The sequence below is a fragment of the Brienomyrus brachyistius genome, chromosome 12 (genome assembly GCF_023856365.1).
Source record: "Brienomyrus brachyistius isolate T26 chromosome 12, BBRACH_0.4, whole genome shotgun sequence".
Lineage (NCBI taxonomy): Eukaryota > Metazoa > Chordata > Actinopteri > Osteoglossiformes > Mormyridae > Brienomyrus > Brienomyrus brachyistius.
This window is the reverse complement of record NC_064544.1, coordinates 13230318-13244527: the sequence shown is the minus strand read 5'-3', so window position 1 is coordinate 13244527 and position 14210 is coordinate 13230318. Positions and strand designations below refer to the sequence as shown.

The window sequence follows — 14210 nt, the reverse complement described above, 5'->3', positions numbered from 1 at the left end:
AATCCTCAATGTGCACAGAGTTACAGACAGAAAGTGAGAGAGAAGCCCAGGGTGAGCAAATCCTCAATGTGCGCAGAGTTACAGACACAAAGTGAGACAGAAACGCAGGGTGAGCAAATCCTCAATGTGCGCAGAGTTACAGACACAAAGTGAGAGAGAAGCGCAGGGTGAGCAAATCCTCAATGTGCACAGAGATACAGACACAAAGTGAGAGAGAAATGCAGGGTGAGCTAATCCTCAATGTGCACAGAGTTACAGACACAAAGTGAGAGAGAAGCGCAGGGCGAGCAAATCCTCAATGTGCACAGAGTTACAGACACAAAGTGAGAGAGAAGCGCAGGGTGAGCAAATCCTCAATGTGCACAGAGTTACAGACACAAAGTGAGAGAGAAGCGCTGGGCGAGCAAATCCTCAATGTGCACAGAGTTACAGACACAAAGTGAGAGAGAAGCACAGAGTGAGCAAATCCTCAATGTGCACAGAGTTACAGACACAAAGTGAGAGAGAAGCGCTGGGCGAGCAAATCCTCAATGTGCACAGAGTTACAGACACAACGTGAGAGAGAAGCGCAGGGTGAGCAAATCCGCAATGTGCACAGAGTTACAGACACAAAGTGAGAGAGAAGCACAGGGTGAGCAAATCCTCAATGTGCACAGAGTTACAGTCACAAAGCGAGAGAGAAGTGCAGTGTGAGCAAATCCTCAATGTGCACAGAGTTACAGACACAAAGTGAGAGAGAAGCGCAGGGTGAGAAAATCCTCAATGTGCACAGAGTTACAGACACAATGTGAGAGAGAAGCGCCGGGTGAGCAAATCCTCAATGTGCACAGAGTTACAGACACAAAGTGAGAGAGAAGCGCAGGGAGAGCAAATCCTCAATGTGCACAGAGTTACAGTCACAAAGTGAGAGAGAAGCACAGGGTGAGCAAATCCTCAATGTGTACAGTGTTACAGACACAAAGTGAGAGAGAAGCGCAGGGTGTGCAAATCCTCAATGTGCACAGAGTTACAGTCACAATGTGAGAGTGAAGCGCAGGGTGAGCAAATCCTCAATGAGCACAGAGTTACAGACACAAAGAGAGAGAGAAGCGCAGGGTGAGCAAATCCTCAATGTGTACAGAGTTACAGACAGAAAGTGAGAGAGAAGCCCAGGGTGAGCAAATCCTCAATGTGCGCAGAGTTACAGACACAAAGTGAGACAGAAACGCAGGGTGAGCAAATCCTCAATGTGCACAGAGTTACAGACACAAAGTGAGAGAGAAGCGCAGGGTGTGCACATCCTCAATGTGCACAGAGTTACAGACACAAAGTGAGAGAGAAGCGCAGGGTGAGCAAATCCTCAATGTGCACAGAGTTACAGACACAAAGTGAAAGAGAAGCTCAGGGCGAGCAAATCCTCAATGTGCACAGAGTTACACAAAGTGAGAGAGAAGCGCAGGGCGAGCAAATCCTCAATGTGCACAGAGTTACAGACACAATGTGAGAGAGAAGCGCAGGGTGAGCAAATCCTCAATGTACACAGAGTTACAGACACAATGTGAGAGAGAAACGCAGGGTGAGCAAATCCTCAATGTGTACAGTGTTACAGACACAAAGTGAGAGAGAAGCGCAAGGTGTGCAAATCCTCAATGTGCACAGAGTTACAGTCACAAAGCGAGAGAGAAGCGCAGGGTGAGAAAATCCTCAATATGCACAGAGTTACAGACAGAAAGTGAGAGAGAAGCGCAGGGTGAGCAAATCCTCAATGTGCACAGAGTTACAGACACAAAGTGAGAGAGAAGCGCAGGGCGAGCAAATCCTCAATGTGCACAGAGTAACAGACACAAAGTGAGAGAGAAGCGCAGGGCGAGCAAATCCTCAATGTGCACAGAGTTACAGACACAAAGTGAGAGAGAAGCGCAAGGTGAGCAAATCCTCAATGTGCACAGAGTTACAGACACAAAGTGAGAGAGAAGCGCAGGGAGAGCAAATCCTCAATGTGCACAGAGTTACAGTCACAAAGTGAGAGAGAAGCACAGGGAGAGCAAATCCTCAATGTGCACAGAGTTACAGGCACAAAGTGAGAGAGAAGCGCAGGGTGAGCAAATCCTCAATGTGCACAGAGTTACAGACACAAAGTGAGAGAGAAGCGCAGGGCGAGCAAATCCTCAATGTGCACAGAGTTACAGACACAATGTGAGAGAGAAGCACAGGGCGAGCAAATCCTCAATGTGCACAGAGTTACAGACACAAAGTGAGAGACAAGCGCAGGGTGAGAAAATCCTCAATGTGCACAGAGTTACAGACACAATGTGAGAGAGAAGCGCCGGGTGAGCAAATCCTCAATGTGCACAGAGTTACAGACACAAAGTGAGAGAGAAGCGCAGGGTGAGCAAATCCTCAATGTGTACAGAGTTACAGACACAAAGCGAGAGAGAAGCGCGGGGTGAGCAAATCCTCAATGTGTACAGAGTTACAGACACAAAGCGAAAGAGAAGCGCAGGGCGAGCAAATCCTCAATGTGCACAGAGTTACAGACACAATGTGAGAGAGAAGCACAGGGCGAGCAAATCCTCAATGTGCACAGAGTTACAGACACAAAGTGAGAGACAAGCGCAGGGTGAGAAAATCCTCAATGTGCACAGAGTTACAGACACAAAGTGAGAGAGAAGCGCAGGGTGAGCAAATCCTCAATGTGCACAGAGTTACAGACACAAAGTGAAAGAGAAGCTCAGAGCGAGCAAATCCTCAATGTGCACAGAGTTACACAAAGTGAGAGAGAAGCGCAGGGCGAGCAAATCCTCAATGTGCACAGAGTTACAGACACAATGTGAGAGAGAAGCGCAGGGTGAGCAAATCCTCAATGTGTACAGAGTTACAGACAGAAAGCGAGAGAGAAGCGCAGGGTGAGCAAATCCTCAATGTGCACAGAGTTACAGACAGAAAGTGAGAGAGAAGCGCAGGGTGAGCAAATCCTCAATGTGCACAGAGTTACAGACACAAAGTGAGAGAGAAGCGCAGGGCGAGCAAATCCTCAATGTGCACAGAGTTACAGACACAAAGTGAGAGAGAAGCGCAGGGTGAGAAAATCCTCAATGTGCACAGAGTTACAGACACAATGTGAGAGAGAAGCGCCGGGTGAGCAAATCCTCAATGTGCACAGAGTTACAGACACAAAGTGAGAGAGAAGCGCAGGGAGAGCAAATCCTCAATGTGCACAGAGTTACAGTCACAAAGTGAGAGAGAAGCACAGGGTGAGCAAATCCTCAATGTGTACAGTGTTACAGACACAAAGTGAGAGAGAAGCGCAGGGTGTGCAAATCCTCAATGTGCACAGAGTTACAGTCACAATGTGAGAGTGAAGCGCAGGGTGAGCAAATCCTCAATGAGCACAGAGTTACAGACACAAAGAGAGAGAGAAGCGCAGGGTGAGCAAATCCTCAATGTGTACAGAGTTACAGACAGAAAGTGAGAGAGAAGCCCAGGGTGAGCAAATCCTCAATGTGCGCAGAGTTACAGACACAAAGTGAGACAGAAACGCAGGGTGAGCAAATCCTCAATGTGCACAGAGTTACAGACACAAAGTGAGAGAGAAGCGCAGGGTGTGCACATCCTCAATGTGCACAGAGTTACAGACACAAAGTGAGAGAGAAGCGCAGGGTGAGCAAATCCTCAATGTGCACAGAGTTACAGACACAAAGTGAAAGAGAAGCTCAGGGCGAGCAAATCCTCAATGTGCACAGAGTTACACAAAGTGAGAGAGAAGCGCAGGGCGAGCAAATCCTCAATGTGCACAGAGTTACAGACACAATGTGAGAGAGAAGCGCAGGGTGAGCAAATCCTCAATGTACACAGAGTTACAGACACAATGTGAGAGAGAAACGCAGGGTGAGCAAATCCTCAATGTGTACAGTGTTACAGACACAAAGTGAGAGAGAAGCGCAAGGTGTGCAAATCCTCAATGTGCACAGAGTTACAGTCACAAAGCGAGAGAGAAGCGCAGGGTGAGAAAATCCTCAATGTGCACAGAGTTACAGACAGAAAGTGAGAGAGAAGCGCAGGGAGAGCAAATCCTCAATGTGCACAGAGTTACAGACACAAAGTGAGAGAGAAGCGCCGGGTGAGCAAATCCTCAATGTGCACAGAGTTACAGACACAAAGTGAGAGAGAAGCGCAGGGAGAGCAAATCCTCAATGTGCACAGAGTTACAGACACAAAGTGAGAGAGAAGCGCAAGGTGAGCAAATCCTCAATGTGCACAGAGTTACAGACACAAAGTGAGAGAGAAGCGCAGGGAGAGCAAATCCTCAATGTGCACAGAGTTACAGTCACAAAGTGAGAGAGAAGCACAGGGAGAGCAAATCCTCAATGTGCACAGAGTTACAGGCACAAAGTGAGAGAGAAGCGCAGGGTGAGCAAATCCTCAATGTGCACAGAGTTACAGACACAAAGTGAGAGAGAAGCGCAGGGCGAGCAAATCCTCAATGTGCACAGAGTTACAGACACAATGTGAGAGAGAAGCACAGGGCGAGCAAATCCTCAATGTGCACAGAGTTACAGACACAAAGTGAGAGACAAGCGCAGGGTGAGAAAATCCTCAATGTGCACAGAGTTACAGACACAATGTGAGAGAGAAGCGCCGGGTGAGCAAATCCTCAATGTGCACAGAGTTACAGACACAAAGTGAGAGAGAAGCGCAGGGTGAGCAAATCCTCAATGTGCACATGGTTACAGACACAATGTGAGAGAGAAGCACAGGGCGAGCAAATCCTCAATGTGCACAGAGTTACAGACACAAAGTGAGAGACAAGCGCAGGGTGAGAAAATCCTCAATGTGCACAGAGTTACAGACACAAAGTGAGAGAGAAGCGCAGGGTGAGCAAATCCTCAATGTGCACAGAGTTACAGACACAAAGTGAAAGAGAAGCTCAGAGCGAGCAAATCCTCAATGTGCACAGAGTTACACAAAGTGAGAGAGAAGCGCAGGGCGAGCAAATCCTCAATGTGCACAGAGTTACAGACACAATGTGAGAGAGAAGCGCAGGGTGAGCAAATCCTCAATGTGTACAGAGTTACAGACAGAAAGCGAGAGAGAAGCGCAGGGTGAGCAAATCCTCAATGTGCACAGAGTTACAGACAGAAAGTGAGAGAGAAGCGCAGGGTGAGCAAATCCTCAATGTGCACAGAGTTACAGACACAAAGTGAGAGAGAAGCGCAGGGCGAGCAAATCCTCAATGTGCACAGAGTTACAGACACAAAGTGAGAGAGAAGCGCAGGGCGAGCAAATCCTCAATGTGCACAGAGTTACAGACACAAAGTGAGAGAGAAGCGCAGGGCGAGCAAATCCTCAATGTGCACAGAGTTACAGACACAAAGTGAGAGAGAAGCGCAGGGTGAGCAAATCCTCAATGTGCACAGAGTTACAGTCACAAAGTGAGAGAGAAGCACAGGGTGAGCAAATCCTCAATGTGCACAGAAGTACAGGCACAAAGTGAGAGAGAAGCGCAGGGTGAGCAAATCCTCAATGTGCACAGAGTTACAGACACAAAGTGAGAGAGAAGCGCAGGGCGAGCAAATCCTCAATGTGCACAGAGTTACAGACACAATGTGAGAGAGAAGCACAGGGCGAGCAAATCCTCAATGTGCACAGAGTTACAGACACAAAGTGAGAGACAAGCGCAGGGTGAGAAAATCCTCAATGTGCACAGAGTTACAGACACAATGTGAGAGAGAAGCGCCGGGTGAGCAAATCCTCAATGTGCACAGAGTTACAGACACAAAGTGAGAGAGAAGCGCAGGGTGAGCAAATCCTCAATGTGTTCAGAGTTACAGACACAAAGCGAGAGAGAAGCGCGGGGTGAGCAAATCCTCAATGTGTACAGAGTTACAGACACAAAGCGAAAGAGAAGCGCAGGGCGAGCAAATCCTCAATGTGCACAGAGTTACAGACACAATGTGAGAGAGAAGCACAGGGCGAGCAAATCCTCAATGTGCACAGAGTTACAGACACAAAGTGCGAGACAAGCGCAGGGTGAGAAAATCCTCAATGTGCACAGAGTTACAGACACAAAGTGAGAGAGAAGCGCAGGGTGAGCAAATCCTCAATGTGCACAGAGTTACAGACACAAAGTGAAAGAGAAGCTCAGAGCGAGCAAATCCTCAATGTGCACAGAGTTACACAAAGTGAGAGAGAAGCGCAGGGCGAGCAAATCCTCAATGTGCACAGAGTTACACAAAGTGAGAGAGAAGCGCAGGGCGAGCAAATCCTCAATGTGCACAGAGTTACAGACACAATGTGAGAGAGAAGCGCAGGGTGAGCAAATCCTCAATGTGTACAGAGTTACAGACAGAAAGCGAGAGAGAAGCGCAGGGTGAGCAAATCCTCAATGTGCACAGAGTTACAGACAGAAAGTGAGAGAGAAGCGCAGGGTGAGCAAATCCTCAATGTGCACAGAGTTACAGACACAAAGTGAGAGAGAAGCGCAGGGCGAGCAAATCCTCAATGTGCACAGAGTTACAGACACAAAGTGAGAGAGAAGCGCAGGGCGAGCAAATCCTCAATGTGCACAGAGTTACAGACACAAAGTGAGAGAGAAGCGCAGGGCGAGCAAATCCTCAATGTGCACAGAGTTACAGACACAAAGTGAGAGAGAAGCGCAGGGTGAGCAAATCCTCAATGTGCACAGAGTTACAGTCACAAAGTGAGAGAGAAGCACAGGGTGAGCAAATCCTCAATGTGCACAGAGGTACAGGCACAAAGTGAGAGAGAAGCGCAGGGTGAGCAAATCCTCAATGTGCACAGAGTTACAGACACAAAGTGAGAGAGAAGCGCAGGGCGAGCAAATCCTCAATGTGCACAGAGTTACAGACACAATGTGAGAGAGAAGCACAGGGCGAGCAAATCCTCAATGTGCACAGAGTTACAGACACAAAGTGAGAGACAAGCGCAGGGTGAGAAAATCCTCAATGTGCACAGAGTTACAGACACAATGTGAGAGAGAAGCGCCGGGTGAGCAAATCCTCAATGTGCACAGAGTTACAGACACAAAGTGAGAGAGAAGCGCAGGGTGAGCAAATCCTCAATGTGTTCAGAGTTACAGACACAAAGCGAGAGAGAAGCGCGGGGTGAGCAAATCCTCAATGTGTACAGAGTTACAGACACAAAGCGAAAGAGAAGCGCAGGGCGAGCAAATCCTCAATGTGCACAGAGTTACAGACACAATGTGAGAGAGAAGCACAGGGCGAGCAAATCCTCAATGTGCACAGAGTTACAGACACAAAGTGCGAGACAAGCGCAGGGTGAGAAAATCCTCAATGTGCACAGAGTTACAGACACAAAGTGAGAGAGAAGCGCAGGGTGAGCAAATCCTCAATGTGCACAGAGTTACAGACACAAAGTGAAAGAGAAGCTCAGAGCGAGCAAATCCTCAATGTGCACAGAGTTACACAAAGTGAGAGAGAAGCGCAGGGCGAGCAAATCCTCAATGTGCACAGAGTTACAGACACAATGTGAGAGAGAAGCGCAGGGTGAGCAAATCCTCAATGTGTACAGAGTTACAGACAGAAAGCGAGAGAGAAGCGCAGGGTGAGCAAATCCTCAATGTGCACAGAGTTACAGACAGAAAGTGAGAGAGAAGCGCAGGGTGAGCAAATCCTCAATGTGCACAGAGTTACAGACACAAAGTGAGAGAGAAGCGCAGGGCGAGCAAATCCTCAATGTGCACAGAGTTACAGACACAAAGTGAGAGAGAAGCGCAGGGCGAGCAAATCCTCAATGTGCACAGAGTTACAGACACAAAGTGAGAGAGAAGCGCAGGGCGAGCAAATCCTCAATGTGCACAGAGTTACAGACACAAAGTGAGAGAGAAGCGCAGGGTGAGCAAATCCTCAATGTGCACAGAGTTACAGTCACAAAGTGAGAGAGAAGCACAGGGTGAGCAAATCCTCAATGTGCACAGAGTTACAGGCACAAAGTGAGAGAGAAGCGCAGGGTGAGCAAATCCTCAATGTGCACAGAGTTACAGACACAAAGTGAGAGAGAAGCGCAGGGCGAGCAAATCCTCAATGTGCACAGAGTTACAGACACAATGTGAGAGAGAAGCACAGGGCGAGCAAATCCTCAATGTGCACAGAGTTACAGACACAAAGTGAGAGACAAGCGCAGGGTGAGAAAATCCTCAATGTGCACAGAGTTACAGACACAATGTGAGAGAGAAGCGCCGGGTGAGCAAATCCTCAATGTGCACAGAGTTACAGACACAAAGTGAGAGAGAAGCGCAGGGTGAGCAAATCCTCAATGTGTACAGAGTTACAGACACAAAGCGAGAGAGAAGCGCGGGGTGAGCAAATCCTCAATGTGTACAGAGTTACAGACACAAAGCGAGACAGAAGCGCAGGGTGAGCAAATCCTCAATGTGCACAGTTACAGACAGAAAGTGAGAGAGAAGCCCAGGGTGAGCAAATCCTCAATGTGCGCAGAGTTACAGACACAAAGTGAGACAGAAACGCAGGGTGAGCAAATCCTCAATGTGCGCAGAGTTACAGACACAAAGTGAGAGAGAAGCGCAGGGTGAGCAAATCCTCAATGTGCACAGAGTTACAGACACAAAGTGAGAGAGAAGCGCAGGGCGAGCAAATCCTCAATTTGCACAGAGTTACAGACACAATGTGAGAGAGAAGCACAGGGCGAGCAAATCCTCAATGTGCACAGAGTTACAGACACAAAGTGAGAGACAAGCGCAGGGTGAGAAAATCCTCAATGTGCACAGAGTTACAGACACAATGTGAGAGAGAAGCGCCGGGTGAGCAAATCCTCAATGTGCACAGAGTTACAGACACAAAGTGAGAGAGAAGCGCAGGGTGAGCAAATCCTCAATGTGTACAGAGTTACAGACACAAAGCGAGAGAGAAGCGCGGGGTGAGCAAATCCTCAATGTGTACAGAGTTACAGACACAAAGCGAGAGAGAAGCGCAGGGTGAGCAAATCCTCAATGTGCACAGAGTTACAGACAGAAAGTGAGAGAGAAGCCCAGGGTGAGCAAATCCTCAATGTGCGCAGAGTTACAGACACAAAGTGAGACAGAAACGCAGGGTGAGCAAATCCTCAATGTGCGCAGAGTTACAGACACAAAGTGAGAGAGAAGCGCAGGGTGAGCAAATCCTCAATGTGCACAGAGTTACAGACACAAAGTGAGAGAGAAATGCAGGGTGAGCAAATCCTCAATGTGCACAGAGTTACAGACACAAAGTGAGAGAGAAGCGCAGGGCGAGCAAATCCTCAATGTGCACAGAGTTACAGACACAAAGTGAGAGAGAAGCGCAGGGTGAGCAAATCCTCAATGTGCACAGAGTTACAGACACAAAGTGAGAGAGAAGCGCTGGGCGAGCAAATCCTCAATGTGCACAGAGTTACAGACACAAAGTGAGAGAGAAGCGCAGAGTGAGCAAATCCTCAATGTGCACAGAGTTACAGACACAAAGTGAGAGAGATGCGCTGGGCGAGCAAATCCTCAATGTGCACAGAGTTACAGACACAACGTGAGAGAGAAGCGCAGGGTGAGCAAATCCGCAATGTGCACAGAGTTACAGACACAAAGTGAGAGAGAAGCACAGGGTGAGCAAATCCTCAATGTGCACAGAGTTACTGTCACAAAGCGAGAGAGAAGTGCAGGGTGAGCAAATCCTCAATGTGCACAGAGTTACAGACACAAAGTGAGAGAGAAGCGCAGGGTGAGAAAATCCTCAATGTGCACAGAGTTACAGACACAATGTGAGAGAGAAGCGCCGGGTGAGCAAATTCTCAATGTGCACAGAGTTACAGACACAAAGTGAGAGAGAAGCGCAGGGAGAGCAAATCCTCAATGTGCACAGAGTTACAGTCACAAAGTGAGAGAAAAGCACAGGGTGAGCAAATCCTCAATGTGTACAGTGTTACAGACACAAAGTGAGAGAGAAGCGCAGGGTGTGCAAATCCTCAATGTGCAGAGAGTTACAGTCACAAAGCGAGAGAGAAGCACAGGGTAAGCAAATCCTCAATGTGCACAGAGTTACAGACACAAAGCGAGAGAGAAGCGCAGGGTGAGCAAATCCTCAATGTGCACAGAGTTAGAGACAGAAAGTGAGAGAGAAGCCCAGGGTGAGCAAATCCTCAATGTGCGCAGAGTTACAGACACAAAGTGAGACAGAAACGCAGGGTGAGTAAATCCTCAATGTGCACAGAGTTACAGACACTAAATGAGAGAGAAGCGCTGGGCGAGCAAATCCTCAATGTGCACAGAGTTACAGACACAACGTGAGACAGAAACGCAGGGTGAGCAAATCCTCTCTGTGCACAGAGTTACAGACACATAATGAGAGAGAAGCGCAGGGCGAGCAAATCCTCAATGTGCACAGAGTTACAGACACAACGTGAGACAGAAACGCAGGGTGAGCAAATCCTCTCTGTGCACAGAGTTACAGACACATAATGAGAGAGAAGCGCAGGGCGAGCAAATCCTCAATGTGCACAGAGTTACAGACACAACGTGAGAGAGAACCGCAGGGCGAGCAAGCCCTCAATGTGCACAGAGTTACAGACACAAAGCGAGAGAGAAGCGCAGGGCGAGCAAATCCTCAATGTGCACAGAGTTACAGACACAAAGTGAGAGAGAAGCGCGGGGTGAGCAAATCCTCAATGTGTACAGAGTTACAGACACAAAGCGAGACAGAAGCGCAGGGTGAGCAAATCCTCAATGTGCACAGTTACAGACAGAAAGTGAGAGAGAAGCCCAGGGTGAGCAAATCCTCAATGTGCGCAGAGTTACAGACACAAAGTGAGACAGAAACGCAGGGTGAGCAAATCCTCAATGTGCGCAGAGTTACAGACACAAAGTGAGAGAGAAGCGCAGGGTGAGCAAATCCTCAATGTGCACAGAGTTACAGACACAAAGTGAGAGAGAAGCGCAGGGCGAGCAAATCCTCAATTTGCACAGAGTTACAGACACAATGTGAGAGAGAAGCACAGGGCGAGCAAATCCTCAATGTGCACAGAGTTACAGACACAAAGTGAGAGACAAGCGCAGGGTGAGAAAATCCTCAATGTGCACAGAGTTACAGACACAATGTGAGAGAGAAGCGCCGGGTGAGCAAATCCTCAATGTGCACAGAGTTACAGACACAAAGTGAGAGAGAAGCGCAGGGTGAGCAAATCCTCAATGTGTACAGAGTTACAGACACAAAGCGAGAGAGAAGCGCGGGGTGAGCAAATCCTCAATGTGTACAGAGTTACAGACACAAAGCGAGAGAGAAGCGCAGGGTGAGCAAATCCTCAATGTGCACAGAGTTACAGACAGAAAGTGAGAGAGAAGCCCAGGGTGAGCAAATCCTCAATGTGCGCAGAGTTACAGACACAAAGTGAGACAGAAACGCAGGGTGAGCAAATCCTCAATGTGCGCAGAGTTACAGACACAAAGTGAGAGAGAAGCGCAGGGTGAGCAAATCCTCAATGTGCACAGAGTTACAGACACAAAGTGAGAGAGAAATGCAGGGTGAGCAAATCCTCAATGTGCACAGAGTTACAGACACAAAGTGAGAGAGAAGCGCAGGGCGAGCAAATCCTCAATGTGCACAGAGTTACAGACACAAAGTGAGAGAGAAGCGCAGGGTGAGCAAATCCTCAATGTGCACAGAGTTACAGACACAAAGTGAGAGAGAAGCGCTGGGCGAGCAAATCCTCAATGTGCACAGAGTTACAGACACAAAGTGAGAGAGAAGCGCAGAGTGAGCAAATCCTCAATGTGCACAGAGTTACAGACACAAAGTGAGAGAGATGCGCTGGGCGAGCAAATCCTCAATGTGCACAGAGTTACAGACACAACGTGAGAGAGAAGCGCAGGGTGAGCAAATCCGCAATGTGCACAGAGTTACAGACACAAAGTGAGAGAGAAGCACAGGGTGAGCAAATCCTCAATGTGCACAGAGTTACTGTCACAAAGCGAGAGAGAAGTGCAGGGTGAGCAAATCCTCAATGTGCACAGAGTTACAGACACAAAGTGAGAGAGAAGCGCAGGGTGAGAAAATCCTCAATGTGCACAGAGTTACAGACACAATGTGAGAGAGAAGCGCCGGGTGAGCAAATTCTCAATGTGCACAGAGTTACAGACACAAAGTGAGAGAGAAGCGCAGGGAGAGCAAATCCTCAATGTGCACAGAGTTACAGTCACAAAGTGAGAGAAAAGCACAGGGTGAGCAAATCCTCAATGTGTACAGTGTTACAGACACAAAGTGAGAGAGAAGCGCAGGGTGTGCAAATCCTCAATGTGCAGAGAGTTACAGTCACAAAGCGAGAGAGAAGCACAGGGTAAGCAAATCCTCAATGTGCACAGAGTTACAGACACAAAGCGAGAGAGAAGCGCAGGGTGAGCAAATCCTCAATGTGCACAGAGTTAGAGACAGAAAGTGAGAGAGAAGCCCAGGGTGAGCAAATCCTCAATGTGCGCAGAGTTACAGACACAAAGTGAGACAGAAACGCAGGGTGAGTAAATCCTCAATGTGCACAGAGTTACAGACACTAAATGAGAGAGAAGCGCTGGGCGAGCAAATCCTCAATGTGCACAGAGTTACAGACACAACGTGAGACAGAAACGCAGGGTGAGCAAATCCTCTCTGTGCACAGAGTTACAGACACATAATGAGAGAGAAGCGCAGGGCGAGCAAATCCTCAATGTGCACAGAGTTACAGACACAACGTGAGACAGAAACGCAGGGTGAGCAAATCCTCTCTGTGCACAGAGTTACAGACACATAATGAGAGAGAAGCGCAGGGCGAGCAAATCCTCAATGTGCACAGAGTTACAGACACAACGTGAGAGAGAACCGCAGGGCGAGCAAGCCCTCAATGTGCACAGAGTTACAGACACAAAGCGAGAGAGAAGCGCAGGGCGAGCAAATCCTCAATGTGCACAGAGTTACAGACACAAAGTGAGAGAGAAGCACAGGGTGAGCAAATCCTCAATGTGCACAGAGTTACAGACACAAAGTGAGACAGAAACGCAGGGTGAGAAAATCCTCAATGTGCACAGAGTTACAGACACAAAGTGCGAGAGAAACGCAGGGTGAGCAAATCCTCAATGTGCACAGAGTTACAGACAGAAAGTGAGAGAGAAGCTCAGGGTGAGCAAATCCTCAATGTTCACAGAGTTACAGACACAAAGTGAGAGATAAGCACAGGGTGAGCAAATCCTTAATGTGCACAGAGTTACAGACACAAAGTGAGAGAGAAGCACAGGGTGAGCAAAACCTCAATGTGCACAGAGTTACAGACACAAAGTGAGAGAGAAGCGCAGGGTGAGCAAATCCTCAATGTGCACATAGTTACAGACACAAAGTGAGAGAGAACAGAGGAGCCACGCAGCTCCTTTTAAACCATGTGCACCTCTTCAGCTGTGATAATTGCTATAATGAAACCTCTTTTGGCCACCACTGTCCTCACACTGCCACTGCAAGGCCGGGGGGGGGGGGGGGGTGGGGGTTACACATGTAAATGTTTCCCAATAATTAGGGGTCACTGACGTGACTTGTGCTGCTGATATTCATACACCATGTGTTTTACGATTAAAATTACTCTTCTTGCAGATATGCAATTAAGAACTATGTATCTGATTCAGACAGTAGGAAGCATCATCATCATCTCAACTGTTTGCACAGGTAAGTTTAAATATTATTAATGTATGAAACATCAGCAGTAAATCAGGGGAAAGCAGCAGTTTCTGGTAAAACATTAAATACACTGTTAGGGCTGCCGGCTTTGAGGAATTTTTTGGAGTGAGATTTGGAGTGAGGTGGAGTTTGGGGGGGCATGAGGTAAAAACATAAAATGGTACGGAGCTACATCTGTATTGTATTTACCAACATTACACATCACTTTGCCTTTGATCGCTGGTCCTTTGTACATTAAGTGTTTGTGTGATGAAGCACATTTCAGTGTATAAGTGTCAGTTAGCGCCCCCCCTTGTTGTGTTTGGTCACTGCACTTTTTGCTGCTGTAATGACCCTCATTGGAGGCTCCCCCTAGTGACCATCAGGATTAATGTCGCCCACTTTGACTGTCATAATGTATGACAAGGTGCCATCTAGGTTCAGACTGTTTCCTGTTTTAGTTTTATTGACACCAGTGAGTGTAAAAATGCACTCAGCACCTGCATCGGCGTGCGGTCGGGTGAGAGCAGGTTTGGCGCTTACTGATGATCTGGGGAA

At 48.1% G+C, this 14210-nt stretch overlaps 1 protein-coding gene across 3 annotated transcripts in view; it reads left to right on the top strand.

Moving 5' to 3' along the window:
• LOC125704421 (uncharacterized) overlaps positions 1 to 14210 on the top strand; it is a 63914-nt gene that overhangs the window by 31017 nt on the left and 18687 nt on the right. For all 3 annotated transcript variants that reach the window (XM_048969959.1, XM_048969958.1, XM_048969960.1), the window contains exon 7: positions 13590 to 13661. In XM_048969959.1, coding sequence (XP_048825916.1) covers positions 13590 to 13661 — 72 coding nt within the window. The remainder of the gene's footprint in view (positions 1 to 13589; positions 13662 to 14210) is intronic.